This window comes from Haemorhous mexicanus, chromosome 7, assembly GCF_027477595.1.
Source record: "Haemorhous mexicanus isolate bHaeMex1 chromosome 7, bHaeMex1.pri, whole genome shotgun sequence".
NCBI classification, from domain to species: domain Eukaryota; kingdom Metazoa; phylum Chordata; class Aves; order Passeriformes; family Fringillidae; genus Haemorhous; species Haemorhous mexicanus.
Window position 1 is genome coordinate 27,530,924 of NC_082347.1, and position 27,476 is coordinate 27,558,399.

The 27,476-nt window shown below is 36.8% G+C and overlaps 1 protein-coding gene across 26 annotated transcripts in view; it reads left to right on the top strand.

Annotated features, from left to right (window-relative positions):
* The window catches only part of DNTT (DNA nucleotidylexotransferase), a 229,108-nt gene that overhangs the window by 63,679 nt on the left and 137,953 nt on the right, over window positions 1-27,476 (top strand). For 12 of the 26 annotated variants that reach the window (XM_059851688.1, XM_059851677.1, XM_059851678.1 and 9 more), the window contains 4 exons: window positions 2,918-3,009; window positions 7,972-8,051; window positions 11,309-11,483; window positions 17,991-18,116. In XM_059851688.1, coding sequence (XP_059707671.1) covers window positions 7,978-8,051; window positions 11,309-11,483; window positions 17,991-18,116 — 375 coding nt within the window. In that variant the 5' untranslated portion in view covers window positions 2,918-3,009; window positions 7,972-7,977. The remainder of the gene's footprint in view (window positions 1-2,917; window positions 3,010-7,971; window positions 8,052-11,308; window positions 11,484-17,990; window positions 18,117-27,476) is intronic. The other 14 variants (XM_059851670.1, XM_059851676.1, XM_059851675.1 and 11 more) reach the window with 2 other exon arrangements.

Below are 27,476 nucleotides of genomic sequence, written 5' to 3' on the forward strand. Positions count from 1 at the left end.
ATCATACCACAAAGGCTGCTGGGTTTGTGTTTTGTTGTCTCATGATTTTGACCAGTGAGCAGTGATGAGAATATGTCTAAATGGCTGCTAAAAGTGAAGAATATTACTTCCTCTAATATTTTCTCCCTGAAGCGTGAGTTTATTTTTATTCCATCTCAGAAACATCCACTTTTACAGTCTTATTTAGGTAGTTTCTCTAACTTCCTTTTGTCATTATTCATCAAAAAATGTTTATATTTGGTTCTTTTCACCACACTGTTTAAAACCAGAACAGTAATGGCTCTTGAAAAGTTGATCTGAACTTTTCTTCCCAGCCATCTAAGCTGAGCTTAATTGACCCCCGCTGTGTGCTTTCTCTGTCCCCTGGTTGTCCACCATCTGACCCTCTGTCCTTGTTTTTTAACTCTTGTACCATGTGTAGGAAAGGATCAAGAAGACATTTTAACCACATAACCTGTATACAAGTGAAACAAGGAGCCAGGAAGCCATTGAATCTGTATAAAAGAAAAGATACAGCATGCATAGAATTACTTGTGACAAAGAACTTTCTGGATTTACTGAAGTATGAAAATATGCATGGATTTTTCCCTCTGCAGGTTGTGCAATATGGCCCATTTTGTACTTTATTAGAGGCCTACACAAGATAATGGAATGGTCGGATTTACTGTGGATACAAACCCATACTCTTAGCAAAATCATGTTAACTGCATGGTTCAGTGATTATGATACATGCATACACCCCCCCCTCCCCCTTACAGTTCTTAATTAAACTTGTTTCTTAATTGAACAGTTTCTTTATCATGTCCCATTTTGTTTACGTAACATTTTATTACTCAGAAGAGACATCTTGGATTACTTTCCCATACATTAAAAAGCATGACTACATCTTAAATCATTATTTTAGTAGTTCAGTAGTATTGAGTATCTTCCTCTGCAGACTTCTTGACATGATTTTGATACACATTCACTCACAGCTGTCAGAGCTGTAGTCTGTGTTCATTGTTAGGGCTTCCTTGTTCTTTGAGGGTCATTGTAGCTGTGCATGTTATGTTGAGATATTCAGGTGTTCTCTCTGATGAGTTGGTAGAGCGCAGACTGTTGGGTAAGGCCATAAGAGAGAAAAAGCAGTATTTTCCTCAGTGCCTCATGGAAGTTACTTGGTGGTTTGGCCTAAATATATACAGATTATTTCCAAATTCTCCTATTTTACTCATTTGCTTTGGACATGGAAAGCTTGAGTGGCAGGTTGTTGTGACTTCCCTGGTGTTTGACTCAAGGTTGCAGAGGAGCAGCCCAGAGTATCAGGAAATGAGCTGGCTGTTTTTTGAAAACATGTATGTACTTAACTTGACAAAATATTATTTCTTGGCTATAAAATAATTTTGGGATCTACTGGTATCTGCTGTCCATAAGCACAGCACAGTCTCAGGATTCAGGCCTTTCTCTTCTCTAACTTGTCCTGATTTTATATCTTTGTAAAATAACACAGTTATGCAGACAAATTTAGCCCCAATTTTGTTTTTCATGTTTGAATGGATGACATTTTGAATTCTAGTGCATTGCAAGCTCATAATGATTTGCCAACAGCAAAAGAGAACTATTATATTGAATTGTGTCCTTAATAACATCATAAAGTGCAAAGTGACTAAGAATAGCATGTATTTTTAGTAAAATTTGAGTAAATTGTAACAGAGCAGTATTTGCAAATATATTTACCTGCTATCCTTTCTGCTGTCGTGCTTCATAATACATAGCAATAATTAGTTTAGCACAGGAGCAGAAAAAGCAGAAAGATAGATATACAAAACCTTATGGGAAGAAAGACATGGAAGTTTTCTGGTGAAATTATTATTATTATGGTGTGTTCTTTTGATTTGTCACTTCAATGTTGAATTACAAGCTTGATTAATAGTTTTGTGATTGAGTCTGACTTTTTATGTGGAAGAAAATTAATTTCAGTTTCTTAAAACTGAATCCACTCTGCAGCAGAAAACACAGGAAAGAGGAGTAAAGGTCATAATGTAACTACCTCAGGTGCAATTGAACTTTGTCTTTGAAAAGTATAAAAAAATGTGTCAAAACTTGTGATGGAATTTTCTAATAAGCAGGTGTGCATCATAAAATAATGGCATGAGACTTGTACCTATCATTTAAAGAGATGACTCTAAGGGCTACATTTTCAAAAATGTTCTACAGACAGTGCTTTTTTATAAAGATTGACCAACATATATTCACTGCTAAGCAAACATACAGTGCTACACTGGGGCACAGATTCTCGGGGCTTTGAAATGACAGTAATATTGAATTTTCTGCAAGATGAAACAATGGAAGCAAACCTTGAGATAGCCTGGAAAAAGAATGGCTCATAGCTTGGAGAGATATTTTTTAATGCAGCTGGAAATAAATTAACCTTCTTTGTAGTTAAAGGTAGAGCCATGAAATCCACACTGCAAAATAAAAACCATGTAAGTGTTTTGTGATACTCCAGGCAGCTGCCAAATTTTTAGGTGAAGTCAGTAAGAAATGGAAAGTGTGCTTTTTGTGGAAACTGTGTCAAAAGCTGTTTTGTGTTAAAAAATTCCTGCTGGCTGATTCTGAAATTTTCTGCTATGAATTAATTACCCAGCTAGGTTACTTCTGCTGTAATTAGTTCTGCTTTAGTGGAACGCTGCACCTAAATAAATTAAAAAGGTGAGAATTCTGCTCCATTCCACTCTGCTTTTCAGCTTCCTTCAGTTCAGATTTCTAGGATTAAAAAAAAAGGCTTCGAATTGATTTTTCTTTCACCTGCAAAATTCACAGCACATCACTTGGATGAACATCTGTTTTGTTTTCTCTCTTTAGATAACACAAAGATGTGTCTAATTCTCATCAGCAATTCCTTCAGCTTCTCTGATGCTGGCTCTTTTTCCTGCAGCTTATTTCAGTGGAGTGTGCAGAAGGAGCTCTGTCAGGACTCACTGTGCTGTTAGATTACCTGTTGCTTTTCCTCAATAGCCAAAAACTGAGGTAAAATTTATCTTGGTTTGACTTGCATAAACTCTTAAGAAGGGAGGCATTTTGTATAATATTATTCATAAGTTTTTCTTTCCTTTGCAACAACATTATCTATGGTACTTATTCTTACTTACTTCTCTCTTTTATATTAATTGGCCACATTATCTCCTCAGCTTGATGGTGTGGGAGATTTCCTGTACTACTAAAAATTGACTGTATAGTTGAAAGATTTCTGTGAATCATGGCAATAGCCTTTCCCCAGTTTTCATTATTTTGGTTTAGGTACATCTATCTTTATTAAATGCATCGTGCTTTACTACCTGTATATGTAGAAGGCATAAATCTCACACATACTGCTGTTTGTATGTTCTGTAATGTGAGTAGATCTGGAAATGCTGCAGTATCACTGCAAGGTGCATCAATTCTACCACCTAGTAACTGTTACAGCAACTAATTAAAGAAGATAAATGAGCAATTTAGGTGTTTTGTTTGAGGTATCCTAGTAGAGGAGCAGAAGAGGACAAATATTCTTTATAGATAAAGAATAATGGGAGTTGTTATTATAACAGCATTATAATTTTATTATAATTTAACAGTGTTTATTTCTAGTCTTATATGGTTATATAAGAAGTATTTGAAATGTCCACAGAAACATTATTGAGTCATTGCTGAAATAAGTAATATTTACAGCTGCTTAAATTTAGACTGTGCAACCCTGTTTGTGTAACTCCTCGTGTCTGGAAGGTTGCTTGGTATTTCTTAGCTAATGGAAATGCCTTTAATACCAGCTATGAGATAAATGGGACCAGCTAAATAAATGCTGCTCAAAATCCAGGCAGATTTACCTTTGTAAACTATGCTTGGAAGAGATGTGTAACTGCCAAAGGATCTGCCTGGCCATGTATAGTGATGGGATTATGTAGATATGTCTCTGCTTGTTGCTAAAGGTTCACAAGGCTCTCATGAGACTAAAGGATAAAGAAAACCATTGATGCACCAGCACAAAAATCAAAGAATAGTCCAATAACAATCACAACAAGGAGAAGCAGCTACTGTAGGCAGAGTAGCTAAAGAGAACAGTTGTAAACCTTGTTTCTGATCAGAGAGACTGAAGGATGAGTGAAAAAATAGTTTCCAGGGAATATAGGCATATTGATGTGAGTAGGAAACAGCTCCTGCCAGGATTTGTCACCAATTACTCTTTCCCTATGCTGTAAGGGAGAACCCTATTGCTCTGTTTAATTATTCAGAGCTATGATATTGCTGTTCCCTAGTTTCTTCAGAAAGGGCTCAGAAAAAAACCCCAACCTTTCTAGAATACCTGTGTATGCAGTATATTAAACAAGCTGCTAGCTCTTGGTATGATTTGAGAGATGTCAAATAAATTCTTTTTATTCTGATTTTCATTTTAATTAGGTAGCAAAAAAAAAAAAAAAAAGAAGACAACCAGCTCTTTTGACCATATATTGACCATATATATCAGAAATATTGTACATTTGATGACAACAGCTGCAGAATTTTGTGTTCTCTCTAAGTCTACTTTACTTTATATGCCAAATAGCATCATCCAGCCAAGCGAGCACATTCAAAGCATACCATCATTTAACAAGTGTTTTCAAATTCTTGGCTTCTTATGGAGTTTGTCACATTTGATAGGAATAATTCAAGCACCTATAGCTCAGAACTGCCACATAAAAATATCCTAGTGGTTCAAAGAATAAAAATATGACAGAATCTATTGGGCTGGAAAATACCTCTAAAACTGAGTCCCACCTTTGACTGAACACCACCTTGTCAACCAGACATGACACCAAGTGCCACATCCAGTGTTTCCTTAAACACGTCCCAGGGTGGTGACTCCACCACCCCTCTGTGCACTCATTCCTATGCCTAATCACTCTTCCTGTGAAATAATTCCTCCTAATGTCTAACCTGAATCTCCCCAGCTGCAGCTTGAGACTATAAAAAGGGATGTGGGAGAATTAATTTTTAAAACAGGAGAAACACCTACTGTATGATTTTTAGGCATTGAAAGATTGGTATAATGGGTATAAATGACAAAGGAAATGCTTAGCAGCCAAGAAAGCCAGAAATCAAACAGAAGAATAGTAATGGGGCTATCTAGAAAAAAACAAATGTGAGAAGTATTAAAAAAATTCCATGAATTGGTTCATTGGAAAATACTGAATTACTGAAGAAAAATTACTAAATGAAAAAGCTAGGGAAAATTAATCACTGTGAAACAATACTGCATGAGATGCTGTTAAGAAAGGTGCTATGTGAAATAAGAAAGCATCCAATCACTTCTCTGATTTTTGTTGTTGGTATTTGACAGATGTTTTCTCTGAAGGTTAGCAGATTGTAGCTATGTATTAAAAGAAAATTTCACAATTCTCCTCATGAAAGCAACATGAATAGACAAGTATTATTTTCTAAAATATTTACAATGCAGCTCACATGGCATCAGGGCACTGAAAGACTGACAATAATTGAAAACGTGCAGTGAAAACATGTGAGTAGTGAAATTCAGAGGAGCTGTACTTTGCAGCACTTTTCCTCTCAGAGAACCTCCCTTTGAAGTTGATCAGTACTCTGCTCCTCAGAGGAGTTTGGGATGCTGTTGTTGGCACCCACATCACAAGTGGTGAAAATGTTTGCTTAAATGGCCATCAGTATTTGTGTCCAATTCTTAATCTTTGCCTTTGATAGTGTTCAACAGTGATCCATAGCAAGAGCATAAAAGTCTGTCCAGATTTCCCTCAAAGAATGTGAAATACTCTGAACTCCATGAGGCTGTAATAAGATGGAAAATTTCTGCAAGTTTCAGTGGTTTTAGGCCATGAATCATATGTGGTGCCATGACTCAGGTAGAAATCTACTTTTCCTTTGTCATAAATAAGAGACATGCCTTTTCTCTGTTGTATTTGCTTTCTCTCTAATGCATGTTCTACTTTCTGTGGTACTGTCAAAAATATTATGATATAATATTGTAGGAGAGTAAGTACTTCACTCATCTGGGATATGGAAATCCTGTTAATTTTAGAAGGTACATTTAATAAAATTGCATCATTGGCAGAGACTTTTCATATTATACTGTGTTTATTAGAGAAAATCTCTTTGCATTAGGTTCAAAGCCAGAAATTGATTTCCAAAGGAGCTGAGTGCCTGGGTTGCTTAGATATTTTGAAAATCCCGCTAGGTCTCTGTTTGCAGCTTTTTGCCACCTAAATACCCTTGAAAATCTGGCTTAAGAGTTATAACAGTAACACAAAGGAATAAAAACTTGTTATTCAAGCCAGAAGGATTTTACTGGCACTGAGCATATTGATGTTACACTGGGGAAAATTATATTTACATGTTTTAGAGCACTGAATAAATTATATCATAAAATAAAACTTTGTTTAACATATGTAAAGAATCTGTTCTCCAGTACATTATTCCTTGTAGGGATTGAGATAAAGTGTTTTACCAAGCCTAGGAAAGCTATAAACAGGGAATGTCCAGTGTTCAATGGTTGATTAGTAGTCTGGAAAAAAGACATGGAACAACCAAAACAGCTTGCTCAGCCTTAATGCCAGATCCATTCCTATTTTTTTTTTTTTTGCTTCCTTGCTGCTATTCTTTTACTTAAGCCTCTTAAAGTCAGCTTGTCCATTTTCCAGTTCCTATGAAAATATCTCATATACTTTCAAAATAACCTTGAAATTATTTATTTTGACAATTTTAATGTTATAAATCCAAAAGAGGAATAGATATTTTGGCTTCTGGGTTATCCCTAGGCAAGGGAAGAAATGAATCCAGTCTAATCTATATACTGCACTATGTATATATTTTTTCCATGGCCTCAGGAAGAATCCAGAGCTGAAAGCTCTATATTAATTTTGGATGGTTAGTTTCTATTCTGATGAAAAGTATTTCTTTATGTCTGCAATAATACAGTTGAAGCAGCAAGAGCTATAGGGCTCAGAAAATGTCTGCAATACTTTTACAATTTAATTTTAAACTCAGGGCCATAACTGCAGGAAACAGGTTTTGACTAATTTTCCTGAAACTCAACTTGTGAGTTTCAGGAAAATTAGTCAAAATGAGTTTCAATCTGTGATAAAAGAACTGAAAATATAATTGATAGATCTGACTTAGGAATTTCTCTACCTTGCTTCCCCATGAGAACATGAGCAATGAGAATTGTAACATAAAGTTTCTGATGTGTTGCGAAGGACTGGTAAAATCCAAATTCTCTGCTATGTTAAAAATAAAAATCCAGCTTGATATGGGAATAGGTGTATTTACCACTGAAGGAGATTTGTGCTGAAGTAGATGCAGAGGCTGTAAACCTGGTTCATTGTGTTCACCTTGCTCTAATAGAAATCCAGGGAGATGCAGAACTGCATCCAACGTGATGCTGGCAAAAACTCTGGTGTAGTTCTGCAATGAGCAGTAGCTACTCCTCCAGATGAGGAATGCAAATGACCTCCATAATCTGCTCTGTGGCTGTTTGGAGGTCACTGGGTGCTTAAATGCAAAAAGGTGGAACTGAGCCCTTCAATCAGCTGAAGACCTGGCTGAAAATTTGAGATGATTTGGCTGATCAATTTTATTTGGATAATCTTTGTAGGCAATGGCTGTTTTAAGGAATGAAATAATTTTTGCACCTGTCTGGAGTATTTCTGTTGAAGAAGTCCCAGCTGGTAGACACTGAGTGATGTTTCTTCTTGTGTAGCACCTGCTTTGGATTTCAGAGGGGGAGCAAGAAAATTACTTCAGTGGGTGGTGACATTAAATACAGCTGTTGCCTGGCAGAAAGCATGTTACCTCTATTTTACCCAAGTGAGAGCATTTCTACCTTGCATCATGGATAGGTTCAAAGCTCCAGCTGTAATCTCCCAGAGGAAGAGACAGAAAGGGTTGCATTCCCCAAAACTTTCCTGCAGTTATGAAATAAAGTTCAGTAACTTTGTCATTTTTATTATGCAGAGGAAGATGGGGGTGACCAGAAGGATGTTTTTGATGGAACTGGGAAGAAGAAAAGGTTTCAGAGTAGAAAGTGAGCTAAGGTAGGAAAATGTTTATATGTTTTGAAATAACATGTAGTAATGCTGTTTGAGGCATTTAAATTCAATTAATATAGTCATACAAGTGACTGTGATTGAAGCTTTTGCCTATGTTTTTGGTGGGTATACTTGGCTCTTTCCATTATAAATATGTTTCAGGAGTTCAGTGGGTGTTGTTACTATGTCTTTCAACTGTCTTCTGGACAGAAAGCAGGGAAAGCACAAAACTTAGCCAAATTTCTAATTTTTCACTTTTAATATGTGCATTTCTAATTTATCTTAGATCTGTCAATTTTCATGGGTCTGCATATAAATTGTGTTTTTAACTCATCTGAATCACTCATTGTTTATTTCCCCTTTGAAGTCAGGTTAAGATTAAGATAAATTTAATGGCCAATTTCAAAATTGAAAAAAAGTTAAATGTAGAGGAATGGAAATGTGATGAGTTGAGGGGGGCATTTGTCTCCATCATCTCTGGTATTATAGTATTTAACTTTTTTGCCCTAATGTGAGTCTCAAAGTTATGGCTTCTGTTTTGGTACAATCTGGAAGAGCACTGCAGAAAAATCTTAGGAGTAAAATATCACAGATGTGGCATTTGAGAGTGGAAACACAGTCCAGACTCAGGTTTGTCTGGTTTCAGCAAACCAACTCATTCTGAGGGAAGCCTTCCTCCAAACAGAGCTTTACAGAAGTGCTGGTTATGTCATTATGCAGTTTTCAAAAAGCTGCATTTTTAGATAGGTTCTCTGAAAAGCTGGAGGAAAACCAAGTATTGATCACATCTCTGGAGTGTACAACTGGGTCCTCCCTATAAAAGTGTATTTCCACAGACTTCTTTTCAATCCCATCAACTTTGAAAGTCTGAGGAAGAAGGGAGGGTGAAATAATTTATAGAGCAAGATTGAAGCAGGTATTGAACAGAAGTAGGCAATTAACATCTGATACAAAACTAATTGAGTTCTTGGGGAAAAAAGAAATGAAGGCTTCTGTCCTGGTTCCTGCGTTAATAATCTGTAGAGGACTGTGTAAATGCTTTATCTGGGCTGCTTTGACACACAGGTATTTCTTGCCAGTATTTTACACTTTCTGTAAGTTTTATGAGGCATGTGTTATGTTTAATTTCAGCTTAGCTGCTACTGGATAAAACAAAACTATTTAACTGTTGATTTTTGCTTTTGAAAATGACAGAGGAAATGTTAAATTTGTTATGTTCTGTGCCAAGAAAATAGCACAGCTGTACAGGTATGAGAGGAAACTGGAGCACAGCAGCTAAACTGCTGCTGTGAGCATAGTTATGGCAAAGTTCCCAGCTCTGCAGCTTGGTACAAATGTATGACATATGAATATTTTATATGAAGTGAAATAAACCACAGGAAGCAGAAGTTCTATGTCTCTAACTGTTTGGTTTTTTAACTCAAGTATAAAGATGTGACAGTTTAATTAAAGTAGGACCTAGCAGGGTTAAATAATAATAAACCCAACAGTGTTTCATGGAGATTCACTTAATCTGTGTTTGTAATCTTTTTAGAAAAACATGAATTGGGATTTATTCTTTTTCAATGGACTCTGCTCTACAAGTTCCACTCTATGGAGAGAAAAACATTGTGCTATAGCATGACACACATTTCTGAAGTGCAGTCCTTTCTGTACCTTTCTTGTAGTTCCAAAATACAGTATGTTTATTGCAGTGGAGAGTAATTTGATAACAGTTTTCTATGGAGCAATTCCAGTATTTGTCATTGTGATTTCATGACTTAATGAAATGGGTGATCACTCATTTGAAAAAGGATCACAGAGGTAGGCCAAGGGATTTTCTTGGTTTTCTAGAAGGTAATTTGCTTTGAAGGGTTGTGCAGTCTGCCTTTAACAGGACACATCATGTTTTGAAGTCCATGTTCACCAGTGATTGCCACCAGTGGTGTCCTCTCTGCTTTGACAGGCTGATGGCTCCACTTCTCCAGCTCTTGCAGAGCAATCTCTCAGGTCCTCCACTGGAAATTCACTGTATATGCAGAAGGCTGTCACCATCATGGGCTACCAGAAAGTCACAGACTTTCAAATGGATGTGGCTGCCATTAAGACAATTTATGTTCTAACTCTAGCTTCCTTTTGTAAAAATAGTGTCAAATAGTGACACTGCCTGTCTGTGCCTTTCCTGCAAGGAGTTTAGGAATCTGTTGCCTGATAGAAATGAATGTTGGAATATATTTTCTAGATACTTAAGTTCTACAAGTTGATGAAAAGAACAATTTTCTCCTTTCTCTCATGTTTTTTTGTGTGAGAGACAGCACCCTTGTGGGATGCACAAGGAGCAGGAGCACTCAGAATCATTCAAAATTTCCTACCAAATCTGTATTTTTCCAAACTTGCTGAGAAACATCAGCAGGCCAGACAGAAGCTTACAGATCATCCTAGGTATGCATATAATCTTTTCTTGAAACACAGCTTTGTCCCTGTCCATTATTTTCCTGTAATGGGTACAGAAATGTCTCTTTTTAATCTTTAAAAGGATCACCTTTTAATCAGGTGATCCTTTCCAATGTTGTTGTTGTGCAACAACTGAAATTTACTGCAATAGCATTTGTGCTATTGTATTTTTAGGCAATGTACACCATATAATGTATTGAATAACAATTCAAACAGTAAATTTTGTATTCACCAAACCATCAGTTTTGTTATACTGGCTTAGCAGTAAGGAAATGGTGTTTATATGGAGCATGTAGTCCATAAGATTTAATTCATGACTATTTGGCAATGCCATATGTAATGAACAGCTTCATACAAGTACAGAAAACTTAAGTAACCAAAAACTAGCTGCAAAGTTTTAAATAATTATTGTTAACTGACTTCTTAATGTTGTAAAGCTTTCCCTCATTGATGAGGAATATTGGGAAGACACTGTCAGGCGTTGTCAGGCAGCCTTTTAATTATGGTACTGCTTGTGTAAGCAAAATATTTTCAGAATTGCAAAGAATGTGTATTAGGTGAGTGTCTGTGGAAGGTAAATGATCCTTCAAGATAGAAAATGCTGCACTTACAGGAGCTGCCAGACTACAGTCTTTCCTCAAGGCAGAGTCAGTGACTAGAATAAATATATGGTGATATGAAAACTTCAGTGTTTCCCACATCCTAAAGTACAATATACACTGCAATTGTCAGGAAATGGATGGTAAGTAAATATAGAAATAACAGCTCTGTGTCTGTGTACAGTTGGATTCAGTAAAAAAAAAGAAAACTTTTTGTGCACTTCTTGACAGTGATTCTGTCACTCATATTGTGGCTGAGAACAACTCTTACCTGGAGGTGCTGGACTGGCTGAAGGGGCAGGCTGTGGGTGACAGCTCTAGGTTTGAGCTACTGGACATCTCCTGGTTCACAGCCTGCATGGAGGCAGGAAGACCAGTTGATTTGGAAATGAAATTCCGCCTCATGGTAAGACAGATCCTGCAGAGTGAATACAGTGATAGCCAGAATGAATGGCTGTGATTTTATTTATTTTTTTAACCTAATATATATATAATTGTGTTGTGTTATTTTAAATTTTTTTTTCTTTGAAATTTATATGAGTAATTCACACAGATTCAATAGAGTAGAAACACCTTCCATGCCTTCTTTATCAGTGTCTGGTAATGCTGAGTTGCTGTCATCACAGGGTACAAACTGCTAAATACAGAATCACAGAATGGTTTGGGCTGGAAGGGACCTTAGAGATCATCCAGCTTCTGCTGCCCTGACATGGACAAGGATACCTTCCACTAGATCAGGTTGCTCAAAGTCCCATTCAACCTGGCCTTGCACACTTCCAGGGATAGGCCAGCCACAGCTTCTCTGGACAACCTGTTCTAGTGCCTCAACACCCTCACAGAAAAGAATTTCTTCTGTATATCTGATTCAAATTTCCACCCTGCCAGTGTAAAACCATTGCACCCTGTCTTGTCACTGTGCCCTTGTAATAAGTTCTCTCTAGCAGCCCCTTAAATTACTGGAAGGCTGCTGTTAGGTCTTCCTGGTGCCTTTAAGGGGCTGAACAGCCCCAGCTCCTCTGCAATATCCATCAGTGAGGGACTTGTTCTGGTACCTGTGGTATTTTCTCAAATACATCAATATCATGGTAGATATCCCAGGGAGAGCAGAGCACTTCAATGGGCTGTTGATGGCATACTTGGCTTCCTCAAAACAATGTAAAAATATTACAACTTTTGCTGTTGTGGGGTGATCAGGTAACAGCTGGGCCCTGGAAGGACCTGTGAAAAGAAGGCTGATGTAGTCTGGGGACATGGGTTTACAGACTTGGCACCATCGAGTAAAATTGTGCTGTTTTTTTATATTCTGTTATCTCTCAGTGGAAGCTGTAAGTCAGAGGGTGTTGAAAATGGCAGGCTGATGATTTGATGCGTGGTGTTTGACCTTGAAGCAATGGAGGATGATGTTTTCCTCAGATCTATATCTGACAAATTACCTGCTAATTTCTCAGATTGGAGCATAGTGAGGAGCAGTGGGACTCAATACCTTGGCACAGACTCTGAGTGGTGGGAGTTTGGTGGGGATGCCAGGCGTGCTGTGCCCAGCTTGTGCCACTGAGCCATGAAATAGGCCCAGCAGTGCAGCTGGATGAAGCTGTCCCCTGTTCTGCACCTGCCTGAGCCTCACAGTGATGGCTTTAATGTGCACAGGCAAAGAAATTTATTCGTATGTCAAAAGAATTACAAGTTTGATTTAAAGCTCTCTGAAGTAAAGTGAGGGATTCCTGCTGATTCCTGAGGGTCTGGATTAGGCTCTGTGGGACCACACTGGGACCAGGGTGGGATGTGCAGCGTGTGCCCTCCTCTGAGGCACAGAATGCCTGAATATTTAACAGTGACATTGCTCTTGTTTGCTGCTTCATCGTTTTGGTATTTGGATTATGAAGGATGATTCAGAAATACCATCCTTTCCCAAGAAAAACTGTAGCTCCTGATTATTTTTTTTCCAGTCATATTGCATTTTCCTTGCCAGAAAATATTTTCCAGGTTTTTACATACAAGAATTACTGTTTAATAACAGTTTGGGTTGGGGGGGAGGGGGAAGTGAATACACCAGATGGAGCTGTCGCTTTCAGGCTCAGCATGATTCCATGACAGAATGTGTGTTTATATTTGAAATCCTTCCAAGGATGTGTTTTTGCAATAAATTTATAACATTTTTCAGTGAATCTGCTGGAGGGAGAATAGACAAAGGAAATTAATACAAAAAGAAAAAAATACAAAAGGAAGCCTTGTAAGTAATGCTTTATTTTATCTTACAGGCCATAAAAATATAAATACAGGGAATGCAAAGAGGTTCTCTAAACAAGTAATGCATCAAAACCATGAACAAATCCTGTGAACCTTCCTGAGAGTTTCACATCAGCATTAAAAATAAAACAAATTACCTTTTATATACATTCTTAATTTCGGCAATATGAGCAGACCTATGGATTCAGATAACTCAGAAAATGTGTTTTTTTAATTTTTTTTTCCTTTTCAAGGCTGGAAACACCTTTGTCTTTCTCCAAAATGCTTCCAAATTTTTTTAAGTCAATGAGAAGTTTTTTTAAGTCAACAAAACTGTCTTAGTTTTATATAAAACTCCTTTTGGAATACTGGTGTAGCATAAACTTCTGAAAAAGGTATCAGCACTGTCAGGAGATCATAATTATACTGTGAGACTGGCTCTGCAAGTAAAAGCTTATGTTTTTATTGAAGTATAAAGATTTCATGCTAATAAATGTAGAGTACAATAAGGAAGCCAGTGACAGCTATACTGGTATTTTTAAAGCTTATAAAACCAATCTTAATTATATAGTTGCTCTGAAGTAATAAACATTTTGTAACGCAAACAAGGAGAAAAGAAGAATTCTAGGAGTGTAGCAAATTTTAAGATAATTTTATTGTTGCAGTGTCACCATGCTAATTCTTTTTTCTGCCTTGAGAAATGAGGAAAGATTGAAGTAAAGGTTAATTTTCTTTTTAAGTACTAGACCGAACTCATACATAATGTAATTTAATTGGAATTTCACTGAAGACAAATTTGGTTCGTTATGTCAGACTTGTAAAATGTGAAATGAAAGTGAATTAACAAACCTTGAACTCAAGCTAGATCATTAAGGTTTTGAAGTAAAAGGAATGGATTGCAGTGGGGGAATGTTTTGGGTGAAATCTTGTCCCCATGTAGTTTTGTGGTCGAATTCCCATTAATATTGATAGCAGTATGATTTCATCTTTCAGATCCTACAGTAGCCTCTTTGGAAGGTTATTCATTCAGGACATTTGTTTTACTGCATTAGTAAAAAGAAATGCCCTTCTTCATGCAAAACAAGGGGAATAAAGTCAGAGTTACAGACCATTAGCTAACATCCCAATTACAGTTGTCATTAAAGTACATCTTTCTGTGGTAGTGATGATCCAAGAGATGCTCTGATGTCAGTGATTTATAGAGAATAAAAGGTTGGTTGACCAGGCTTAAGATGGACAGAATTATTATTGATTCTTTCAGTCACAGTTGACTTTTAGGGTTAGTAGCCATCATTTAGTTTAATAAGCTTTGGAAATATGGTAGCCAACTATCTGCTTTGAAAGGGAAGCAAAATATTTCAGTAGCCAAGGTCAGCCCTTGTGCAGAGACACCTTTCCTAGCACAAGCAGATGGATATCCTTGACAATAGCAGGACATGGACATTAATGGGTACACAAGGGCATCCCCACGTGCCAGAAACTGCTGATGCTTCCTGGGTTGTGGAAGAGAAAGAGGCAGAGGGGAGAGAGGTAAAAAGAGAGGAAGAGATCCATAAGGGTTGCTGCACACTTAGCAGCCTTAAGAACTGTGCTGTGACTGCATCTCTTCTGCCTTTTCCTCAGTCAGAACCCAGAACTTGTTAGCTAATTAGTTTTTGTTTGTTTGTTTTTGTTTGTTTGTTTTTCCTTGAAAGGAAAAGAGATTTAAAAGAGATTTTTATTTGAAGAAAGGATTTTTCTCCACGTTAGGGAAAGTACGTACCATCTTTTGATCTTTTGTCTTATCATGTGTCAGGAAACATATTTAACATTTTTTGGAGCATCTCATTCTGTTTCATTGTGAAAGAGAGAGGCTGGAAGTAATGGAAGAAATCCTTCATACTGACAGTCTGTGTTTCTCAGGAAATAAAAATGAAACTTATAAACTGTCTGCCTTCTCTTCATAAAATGCTGGATATCAGAAGACTTTATTATTTGGTCAATGCTGCCTGGGCCTTACAGGGCTGCTGGCTGCTTGTCTCTGTGCACTTCATTCACTGCTGCTTCATTTTCTCCCTGTTATTTCCTTGTGTCATTCTACTTCTTGGTGTGTAAAAAATAATTTGACAAAGAGCAAAGTAGTCCCCCACAATATTAATTCTGCAACCAAGTGTGTCTGCTTTACAAATTGATGCTAGTGGTAAAGGCTGTTTCTCCTGCTTATGCCATGTGGAAAATGTCACTGTGAAAGAGTAGTAAGTGACATTCACTGCAGCCTGGGTGTGGGGTAGAAACTCTGACTAGCTCTAGTGATTAGGTAGCCTACACATTTAGATATTTTTCAGTGGTTGCCCCTGTGCAGTGTACTGCAAATTCATTTTATTGTAGAGTTATCTAAAAAAAAGGGAATTTTTAATGCTTGTGTTTTTCCACTTTTTTCTTATCTTTAGTTGTTTCTTCCTAGTAGTAGAAATTATTTTTGGTCTAATGGGTTTCCAGGATTCCTTGTTCTGTACTGCAATTGCTATTGATGGAAGTTTAGGTTTGTCCTGTAACCTGTACAAACAATTTTTTTCCCATCTAGTTTTCCCACCAAATATCAATTTCAGCAGTATCAATTCAGCTCATGTTCTGCTGCTGATAGATCATTCCTATGGTTCACATGCAGGCATTATAATATTCCCTGCAAATCAGACTGTAGTAATTATTGTTTGCCAGATGTTTTTCCCGTTAATTTCTATCCAAAATTTCTTCTGTTCTTATATATAATCAAGGCCAGTTAACTAAATGCATAACTCTTACTGATTAAGGAAAATGCTCAAATATCTCTACTAAGGCAGGAAAAGGATGTTTATGTCCAGTCTATTACACTCTTAAATGCACAGATTTTCTGTATTGGTTTTGCCCTCCTCCACAGTAGCAGCTGATGCTGCATGTAGGGCTCTTGTTCTTTGTGTGTCTGTGTCCTAGAGAAGGTAACAGCTTATTGTATATTCTATTCAGTAACATTGTTTGTTCACAGTCTTTGCAGCTGGCACTATCATTTCAAGCAGTATATTAGCACTAATCAATCATAGTTTATATGATTTAAAATCAATTTTAAAATATAAATCATGAATGTGTGCAGAAGTGGATGAGTTGTGTTGCTGTCCTGACAGAAACTCATTTTGGTTATTCCCAAGACTAGTCTTACACATAAAATTACTTTCTTCCTTTCAGGGTATGCTATGAAAACCACCATATAATTCACTGCTCCTTCAGTTGTGCAAGCAAATACCTTTTGTGTGTGTGTGAATACTGTTATTTAACTACTCTGTATCAAATACAAAGGCAATTTAGCATGAAATTATAATTGGGGGTGTGGTTATGAAGATATACACATACTTATAGGTTTGCTAGCCTTTGTGTGATTGGATACACAGGGGAAAAGGGGCTCATCATTCCATTATTGGTGTGAAAATTCTTTCATGACATTTTAAATTGCAACTGTTGAACCCTTTCCCTGGGGCTTTTGGATAGTGCAATGGAATAGGTTTTTGACACACCTGCCAAAAATTTTCAAGCAAAAGGACGAAGACCAAAAAATACAGGGAACTGCTGAAGGTACTTCATGTTTCTGAAGTATTTCAGATTTGGCACATTAAAGAAAGTGAAAGAATTGAAGGACTGGATATATAAAGCAGCAGAAAGCCAGTGTGAGATTGCCTTTTTCTAGGTGCTTCCTAGTCAAGACATTCACATGTTGAGGCCTTGAGCTCAGGACTCTTTTGCCAGTGGGGATATGACTCTGAATCCTGCCTTTCAGGAGAATTCCCATTTTCAGGGGTGGCTTGCCCACAGACCTGTATGACTTGGTCTATTTTGCATGGAGCAAAATGAGGTGAAAAGTGAATGAGCATGGAGGCAGCCTGGAGATTGGGAAATGCCCATTCAAGTCTTGGCATCTGGCTCCTTTTGCTTGCTTTGGTGAATGTGTAAAAATGATGTCTGGATTGGATCAGCATCTATGGGAATTGGCTAAGGAGCAACCACATCACCAGCTGACTGTTGGGTGAATAAAGGATGGTAATTACTCTTCTGCAGCTGTTTATAAATGTTTCCTTCACTCTAAAATGACTCCAAAATTAAACATTTAGCTGGATGAATTAAATCCAAAAGAAAAAGTTTGCTATTGTTTTACCTGCAAGAGGGGAGAAAACTCGATTTCCAATTCATACAAAAATTTTTTCTCCACTTATGAATTTAGCTATAGACTAAAAAAATCAATAGAACATTTCCCTTTGCTCTAATATCCCTAATCTTATATTGAATAATCTAGTATTTTCTGTAAAAACTCTGTGTTTTAGAGCTTATCTGCTCTTAAAGTTTTGTAGTTTTTCAAACTTACAGCAGTAGTGAGAGTAGTAGAGACACACATCATTTAGAAAGACCTGTTTTTTTTTTTTTTTTTAATGGCAGTTCCACTGACAACTCCCTATAAGAACTTACTGCAGAAAACCAAAAATCCCAGTAATCACCAGATAAACTGTACTGTCAGTCCAGCCAGTGTGAAATCACCTGTTTTTCATAACAGGATGACAGGAGCATTATTATTTTCTTGCCTGCTCTTCAAAGGTTTGTATTTTGGGCTCATGAAATGTACTTTTTTGTATTTTTAAGCTATTTGCCATGTGTGTCACTAACTCTTCTTTTTTTTTACCCTTGTTAGGAGCAATCCCAATCTCCTCCTTTGAATACACCTGAATTGGAAATGCCAGCATTTATTGCAACAAAAGTATCTCAGTATTCATGCCAGAGGAAGACAACTTTAAATAACTACAACAAGAAATTCACGGTAATATTTATTTTATCTATAAAATAAAAACTAGTATAATTAGAATAATTACTATAATACTTGCCTCAGTATTTTCTGTGGCACCCTCAGCAAATTAATGAGTAAACAGGCAGCATAATAACAATTAAAAAAGTTATAAATCTGCCATACTTAAATTAAAATTGAGTGCAAGCTTAAGTGCATCCTCTAAGTACTGCTGAAAGCTTAACACAGTGGATCTTTAAACACATTAATAGCTTGTAAACACATGAATTTTTAAAACAAATGATAGAATAACATTCCAAAAATATCTTTTAGCCTTTCATCACAGTCTTGTTTGACAAGCTGGAAGTATGACAAACAAAAGTTGGCTTTAGGTGAGCCCAAGGTTCTTCACAGTTGCTGTGCTGCCTTTTGGTTTGCCCAAGTTCAGTTCTTCAAACTATGGTACTAAACTTCTGATTTTCACAACTGAGCAATTATGAAAACAGACTGCATGTTAATTACTTTGACATCACAAAACCCCCTTTGAATTGTCTATTTAAATAGAAATCTTGGAGACTGTCATATATCCTAGTTAATGCCCATAAAATTGCACATTTCAGAGGGTATGAAGGGTCTGAGTCCTCAGGTCTAAATTCCTCTGGACTTCTTGAGCTCAATGGCTCCACCTGGCTCTAAATACTCAGTGACCACTGTTCAAAAGGAAACATTTCTCAGACTCTAATGTAGTGTAGTCCAAATATATCTGGCATAGTTACTTGCATATGTTTCAAATATAACATCAAACACTTCCTCATTTTCCTAAAAATTTATTATGTATTCTGTTATTATTTATAATTTTTATGATTCTACTTGTGTGTTCCTGTAAGTACGTACAAATACTTCAAGAAAATGTTGTTTGTAAGATTCATATAAAAAGAATAGCAGCAGATACCAGTTATTTGTGACTATAAGCCCTTTACAAGGTAAATACTGAAACCTCTGGGTATTCAGAACTAAAGATAAACCTACAAGGAACTCAAAAACTTCTTGATCTGGGAATGCACAGTTAAAAATTAAACAACCTAAAATTTGGCTTGTAATTATGCTTTGAAATAATCAGCAATTACCTCAAATATATGTTACTATTTATGGTAGTCAAGTAGGTTAAACTGTTTGCTTATTTACAAAAAGCCCCTTTTTGAGCAATGTGATGGGAGTGGAATTTTGACCTTGTTTTGAGCCTGAGGTTGGACTAGGTTGGACCAGACCTCCTGAGGTCCCTTCCAACCCCAATGTTACCAATATTTCCAAAACTGCTGCTTTTGAAATGGCTGCATTTCCCAACCTCTGCTAGAAAAACAAGGCTGTGATTGGAACCATTTAACCTCTTGAAAGCAGCAGTTCTTTTTCTCTGTTTATAAATATGAAATACAAGCTGCTGTAGGGGAAAATGTCAGACCAAACATAGTATGACTGGAACATTATGCAAAATACCAAACTTCTTGGAGAAATAGGAAGTGTCTTAGTTCTACACTTCCTGAAAACAATAGAATGTGGGACCTGGCTCTTTGAATTTTGTATATTACAACATTTTGTCAGACATTCTAAAGGTGAAAAATTGAAAGGAATGTGACAGATAATGGCAAAGTAAAAAGGTTGCTCCCAGAAGGCACAAAGTTGTTGATTTAGTTGTCATTAGCATTTAGACCACATTCTTTGAGTGGTTTCTGTTATACCTGTGTTTCACAGAGGCAGTCCCTAAATTACTTGCAGGTTTATCAAGGCAGCAGTCTTAATGTCAAAGTACAGCTTGTATTTGTTAAGTGAATTTATCTGAACACATTAGAAGTGGGGCAGTTTGGTGATGGGAGTACTGAGATTCCCTTCTGTTACCCTATGTATCAAACATTTCTGGGTAGACATTGGGTTTTGTGGTGACAAAGGTGTCAGTTTTTCATCTTCAGCATATTTTGAGACTATCTTCTCAGAGTTCATGCTGTGTTTTGTTTCTGGAGGTGGAACTGGGCAAGTTTCTATTACATGAGTCTGTCTCTAGAATCAGCATCTAGGCAGTTGTAGTGGAACTCCTCAGGGCTGTTGCCCTTATTCCTCACAGCCAAAGCTGGCAATGACAGCTGAAGGGTTGGATGTTTATGGGCTGCCAGAGCTGGCCCATGCCTTGGAGAACTGCCAGTTAGTCTGCCTAATGTCACAGGAGCCTGATTTTTAGATTTGCTCTTTTTTGTTGGCCTTGTGATTCATGTTCTCAAATAAAAGCATTCCAACAGATTTCTCAGTGCAAGCACTTAGCAAATGCACTGAAGCATTGGTGTAATTCACTTGTGCATGCTGTGGGCAGCCAACCATTAAATGACAGATTTTCCTTGGGTCAATACCATACATCCTGAAAATTGGGTCCAAACCATCTTGAGTTATGTGTTGATGATAGCATTTTGTTATAACAGCCTTATTCTGTGGGTCAGGCTTGTTCCCTTTTCTTGCAGATTTTCTGTTTTCTTTGGTTAGCTTGTCTTCTGATCATGCCCATGACAGGGATACAAACCTACTATTTGCTAATGCATTCTTTGATGAATTTTTGGATTCTTCCTTTTACTGGACTTTGCCCTGATATGTTGAATCCAGTTCCCCTGTCAAGTAAGTAGGGGTTCTGGTTGAGAAAGTGTAGTAATTACAGTCACTAATAGGCAGCAGTGTGGGTGCAGCAGGATTTATATGTCTTGGTTTCTTGGGAGAGGCACTTTAGGGGACTTGATTTCTGAAGAAATTGATAATTAGTGACCCTTTTTAATCTTGAGTCCTGTTCTGCATATATTTCATCATGAAAGACTACTTATTAAAAAAAAGTAGCAGAGATATTTGATGACAGCTCATGAGGAAAAAGTGGTGGTTCAATATACTGGGTACAATTTCTATGTTCAAATGTCTCATGTTTCCTGTCTGTTGTAATAACTTGCAGAAAGTTACAACAAACCAGTTTTACACATGGAAGAAGCTACAGAAGGGTTGACATAAGTTGCAGATGTCAAGGTTTTATTGTTGCATTCAGTATGAAGCAAGTTCCATAAAATAATTTATGAGCTGTGGTGTAGTGAGGCTTGTGGTGTGAAGAATACACTAAGAATGTCAGATGCCAAGGAGTAGACAGTGGAACCACAGTTCAGTTGATGGGGTAGAGATGCAACTGCTTCAGACACGGTCTCTGTGCAGTGTTTGGGTCCCAGTGTCCCCTGGCCTGGGGGCAGGCAGGCTGGGAACCCCTGCCTGGGGCTTTGCTGACCTGGCTGGTCCAGGAATGCCCCTGAACACATCACCCTACTCACAGGTGAGCTGTGGCTGCTCGGATGGGCAAAGCTGCAAAACAAAAGAGCAGATCCTTTGAGTAGTGTCTGTACCTTAGCAAGTTTCCTTTATGTTTGTCTTAAATATTAAATGTTATTATGGAATATAATATTCCAGTATTGTTCTCTGGCTTGTTTGTAGCTATCTTCCCTCACCCACTGAAAATATACACTTGGAGACTGCATTGTGTTTTCTTGTGCTAAAATAAAAGGAGTCATTCTGCTGTGCCCAGGAGGGGTTGTTGGATTTGAATACTAATATCAGACTGCAATAAAATTCAGAAAGACATTCTTCTGTGAGGAAAATACAATTTAATTCTTACAGAAGAAACTAATTAAGTCAGAGGCAAATGGTTCTGTGATTCTGAGGCTTATTGCTAATGCTACTGGATGTTGCTTTGCTTTGGCTTTTACTCATGGTAATGAGAACGTGGATGTTTAGCACAGGAAAGATGCCTGGTTTCCTTTCCACTATGTTAGAGAAAAATAAAAAAGGAATATTTCTTCCTTCTTTTCTATCTACCAAAGAATGTATCAGTTATGCCCATGGCTCAAGCAGTTATTAATATTATTATTATTATTATTATTTCATTTTAAAACATACCTCAGAAGATCCTCAATTGCAGTTTTATAATGAACTTGGGAGCCGTGTAGTGGAATATATAGTGTCCCACTGACACACAGCTTGCTTCAGTAAAAATCTGCAGACTGCACCTCTGAATCATGATGTGAATGTGTTAGGGGTTACCTATTCAAAATTAACTGATTGTTTGGTCTAAGGAGTAAATACGTATTCAGATTTTTAAGATAAATGGGAAGGTATTTTGTAAAATACAGAGTACAAATGCATCTTTACTTTTCAGCAGTTTATTTGTGTGATACATCAGTCTATGTTGCTTTCTTTGACCATATTAATGTATGTGATATATATGTATTTTATATTTCTTATAACAGTATCTATTATGTAGCTCATTGTTATGTGATTAACACTCTATGCTGTGTCAGCAGACCTTTTTTCACATTTGTAATGTTTTCTTTTACATAATGTGGAATAATATGAAAACTTCTCATGAATTCCTCTCCATTTCAAGAAATGAACTTGTTATTGTTCGCCAATATGAGGAGCAACTGGAACTAATATGTTTATTTCTTGTAATGGTGTTTATGCAGGCACCCTGAGATCATGCACATTATGCTTTTATTGTTACTTTCTCAGCTCCTTTGTTTTTCTAGCTGATGTAAAATAACATGATAAAATATTAGGATCTGGAAAAGTATTGGGCTTTTCAGTCCAGATACAAAACCAAAAAATCAGACTGAACAAAAAGGGGTAGTTTCATTTATTTGGAAGTCACTTTAGTCAATATTGCAGGTTGGTCTAAATTGCTTAATTCTTGAAATAAGCACCTGGCAGTACTAATTTTCTCTCTCAGCATATACAAAGGTCATTCACATGCCAGATATCTCCTCCTACCAAAATACAAAATTTAGATTTACATTGGTAGAAGAGAGAGGGAAATTATTTGAATGAAAGCTGCATTCTAAACTGGTTGGTTTTGAATGGTCATCAAACACTGACGATGCTGATGTGATGAGAAGTAGAACCCATCCTTTGGGTTTGCAACCTACTAAATAAACAAGTAGAAAAGAGTGATTGAGAGGGAAAGCAATTTAACTCAAATTGCTGTTCTGAGTATAACAGGTTCTCAAACACATACCATGTAAGATTTTGGGGTTTTTTAGTCACAATTTGCTATTGAGCTCTTTGGCTCTTTTAGCTGATTTGTGCTGCAGTAGTGTTTGCAGACTCAAGTGAGATAGGAGCCTTTTTTATGAGAGATGCTGTACAAACACATTGTGAAAGGATTCAAGCCCTGGAGTGTTCACAGTCCTAATAGAGAGTGAATGGGAGATGCCAAGAAAAACAATGGTAGGGAGGTGTGGAGCAGCTTTCCAAGGTCTCACAGCAAAGTTGTGAGTGCAGGCATGGCTGTAAGACAGGTGCCCTTTCCATGAAGCTGTAATAAATTCTTTACAAAACAGATTAGATTTAAAATATGGGTTTTGTTGTAATATTTATGATTTCTGTTCTAGCAGAGTTTTAAACTGAGTTTATTAAAGACTGTGTTGCAAGTAGCAATGGACCAGCTCTGACATTGTTGTTGAGAATAGTATGAAATAGCACATGGGACCATTAATTTGTTTTGCTTTTCTGCATGACTTGTACTCTGATAATCATGCTGAATGTTATTGGGTTGGCTGTGCAGCAGACAGAAAGTATGCATGGTCTTACTGATTATTTTTTTTTTCTGAGAATCATTCTCATATATTAGTTGAGAATCTTGCACTTTTTGTTGATTTCACATGAGTGATTTTTAGCATTTATAGTACTTTAGTCTGCATTTTTTGCATATGTAGGATGACTACTGGTAACTTTGATGATATTAATGATATTTTATCTTATTAGTTCTTAAATACCAGATAGTAAATGAGAATCAGAATTCCTGTCTACATCTGTCACATTTCTTATTTTTAACACAATTCAGCAAAATCTTAGTGGGTCTTGGATCTGATCCACTGGAATCTGGAAGTGCATTTAAACCCCACATGTTTGCATAGTCCAAGTCTCACCAACAAACATTCCACAATTTCAGAGACTAGTAAAATTTTCAGTAACTAAAGAACTGAAATGGAGCCCAGCTCTGTTGCATATTTAATTAGAGCAGACCCTACAGAGCACTCTGAAGATAATGAAATTCTCATGTGCTGGAAATCTCTGGAAGTTTTAGTTTCCTTTTAAACTGGTGCTTTTTAAACAGGTAATCTGAATATTGGTCTGATTGATAAAGTGAAGGTGAGGTCCCTCATGTAAGACATATAATAGTTTAGAATAAATGGTCAATAACTTTCCTTTTTATATCACCAGAAGTTGACTTCACCAGAGATCTATTAGATTGTAGATTTTCATTAAATAATATTAGGTTTTTGTATGCTTTTTCTCTCTAGAATATTACTCAATATGAGCCATACTGTTTAATAGATAGCAAGTCCAGTTGCTGTCTTTTTTTTAATAAAGAAATGTTTTATTAAAAAAGAATGTTAAAAGCAGTTTTATGTTAAAAGACACCTGTAATTAGGTGCAGCATTTGCAGGCAATGTGGTTTTTTTGCACAGAGAATAATGAATATTCAATACTCTTTAATTGTTTATTTTAAACAGCTTAATGAGCTCCACAAAGGCAGGAAAACACTGAAAAATGTAAGCTAGAATCATAAAAAAGCTTTGATGATATTTTCTCGCTGACCATCAAGAGCCTCTGAGTGAAATACTTCGTGTGATGGTATTTTTCAATAGTGGTGGAGACACAGCTTTTCTGAGAGCTGCCCTCCTGGCAGGGGGAAGGGGCTGACCTCTCTGTGCAGCAGGGCTGGAGCTGGGGTATGCAGACACAATTGTCACAAGGGCTGATTATTCAGTGTAGAACACCTCAGGTGTGCATGTGAGAAGCTGCCTTTTGGGAGTGAGAAAAAACATCCCAGGACTTTCTGAGCACTCTAATCAAGATGATGGCTTTGCCAGTCTCTGCCATTATTAACACATGCTGCTGAGCAGCTGCTTTTGGGAACCACTTTTCTGGCTATGTTTATCAGTATAGACTATTTAAATAAGAATCTATCAATTATATTTTTTTAGCTCTGCCCCTGATTAATGCTTTTAGTATTAACTGGAGTAAGAAATTTCTTTGCAAACACTGCTTTCTTGAGTACTTACGTGTACAAATTATAAAGAGAGAAAAAGAAATCAGAAGTAATCTTAATTTTGTGAGCTGAACTGTTAACCTCACCTGAAGCAACAATTAGCATATTCTATTCCAAAGTAAGAAAGAATCTTTGAAGCTGATAAAGAATAAAAAAAGGTAAAAACTTGGGAGAGCATCCAGAAAACCCCACAGCAGAGGAAACATTGAGTCCTGTTATCCCACTTATAAAATGTATTTCCCTATTTGCTTTGCAGTATTTGCTGTGCTGTGTCTTTTTCCCAATTTTCCATATACAAACTGGGATGAATCTATGTTACTCATAACCTCAAACTGGTAGTTTCACCTTTTTCTGCATTATTTCTCTTTCTAAATGGAAAATATAGTGTGCCTGTCTTACCAAAAAGTAATTACAACATAACCTGTCAACTAAATAAAGATCTTAAATGTGGGGGGAAAAAAAAAAGGACAGCTGAATAAATCCAATAATTAGCTACTGGAAGAGATTTAGAGACAGATGTAAGAAAGTGAAGGCTTGTGCATTATTTTTCTAATAGATGGTTTTTTGGGTTTGTTTTTGTTTTGTTTTGTTTCCCCAAAGGAGCATTCTCTCTCCTCTTTTTGATTCCTTATACCCAAGGGCTACTTCAATGTAAATGATAGTTGAAACTTCCAGATCAGGCATGTTGCTAAACAGCTGTCCTTCTCATGAGCTCTTTCATGAAATGTTATGAAAATGGAATTTCACAGCTCTTACTAATGAGGGTAGCTGGTAAATAAATATGCAGCTAAGGGAAGGATTCTTAGAGTGAGACAGGCAACAGGTGACTGATTCTTAGGGAGACCCAGGAGTGAAGTTATACTGGTGATATACAATAAAGCAAATTGGAGCAAGCCCTGTTTTTATACACTTTAACATGTTAGTGCAGCTAAAAAAAAAAAAAAAAAAAAGGAAATGAAATGGTTTTTTTCCGCTATGGTACCTATTTTCTTCTAAGGAAACCCTGTCAAAACAAGTGAGATCTCGTATTTTTGTTTTGCTAAGAGGAATGTTTTACAAATTGTAGGGTAAGCAAAGACAATGTTTTCTTGAGGATTTAAAGCAAAACCTTCATTTTGTTTCAATGAGACTATAATGTTTATTATATAAACAACTCATCTTGTCAGATGGTCTAGTTTTGTAGAGCTGACCCAACAATGAAATGTAATATGTAAATAATCTACACTCATGGTGAAAGGCATGTTTAGTTTTAAGGAATTGTTCCATTTTAGTGATCAAGTAAAATCTCATTGTTGTTTAAATGAGGCTGTATTCATTCAATGTAGGGTGATAGATGTTGTTTTCTATTCCATGGATATAGTAAAGAGCTGACTTCACTGGATTTGCTGTTATTTCAATTAGTGGGCTTGGGACAGATTCACCTGGAGATATTACACATGTAGCATTTAGGATGTACAAGGCCTGCTGGTTCTTACTGGCCTTTATCTTCCAATATAAAGCAGACAAAGGAAAATCTCAATCAATTTTTCTTTAAACTATATATTCATTACAAATGAAATTATATTTGGGACTAAACATGAACGGTGAGGGCAGGAAAAGGACACTTAATCTTTTTCCTTCCTACTTTCCATTGTAGTCATTGCTCTGGTAGGTCATTTGTTGTCTCTTGATTTTACTCACATCTGCTCCAGAAACATTTCTGAGCACATTCTGAACAATTCTGAGCAGGCACTTGGCCTACAGCTCTGGGAAGTGGTAATTGCAGGCAGATGCCCACTGACAGCCACTTCTCTGGCTTCTAGGTAAATCTGAACAGTGGAACTCTCTTCTAGTAGTGGTCCACCCTTAAGCATTTCTGAAGAAATCACTTAATTTTACATTCTTGGAATTTTTTGAGGTTTGTGTAAGATTTCACTCAGAACTTGTTTTTCCAGCTGCCAATCAAATAAAAACCTTCATAAGTTCTTAGGTTATTCACAAAATTATTTTGCAGCATTGGTTCCTTCTCAAAAGCTGATACTCTATGGTGGCAAACAGCAACAAAATTCCTCTACACCACTGTGTGGTCTGTTCCCTGCATGTCATTTCTAAAATTCTCTGCTATTAATATAAATATTTTTAATATATTCTGCATGGGAGACAGGCCTCATATGGATCATTTAGGAAAAAAAAATTTATATGGACATTCCTCAGGTATTTTTGAGTGCAGTGTTAAATAAACTAAACCATAAAGAGCCATAAAGAAAAGGTGTTTCTATCTGCAAGGTTATACCTCTGAA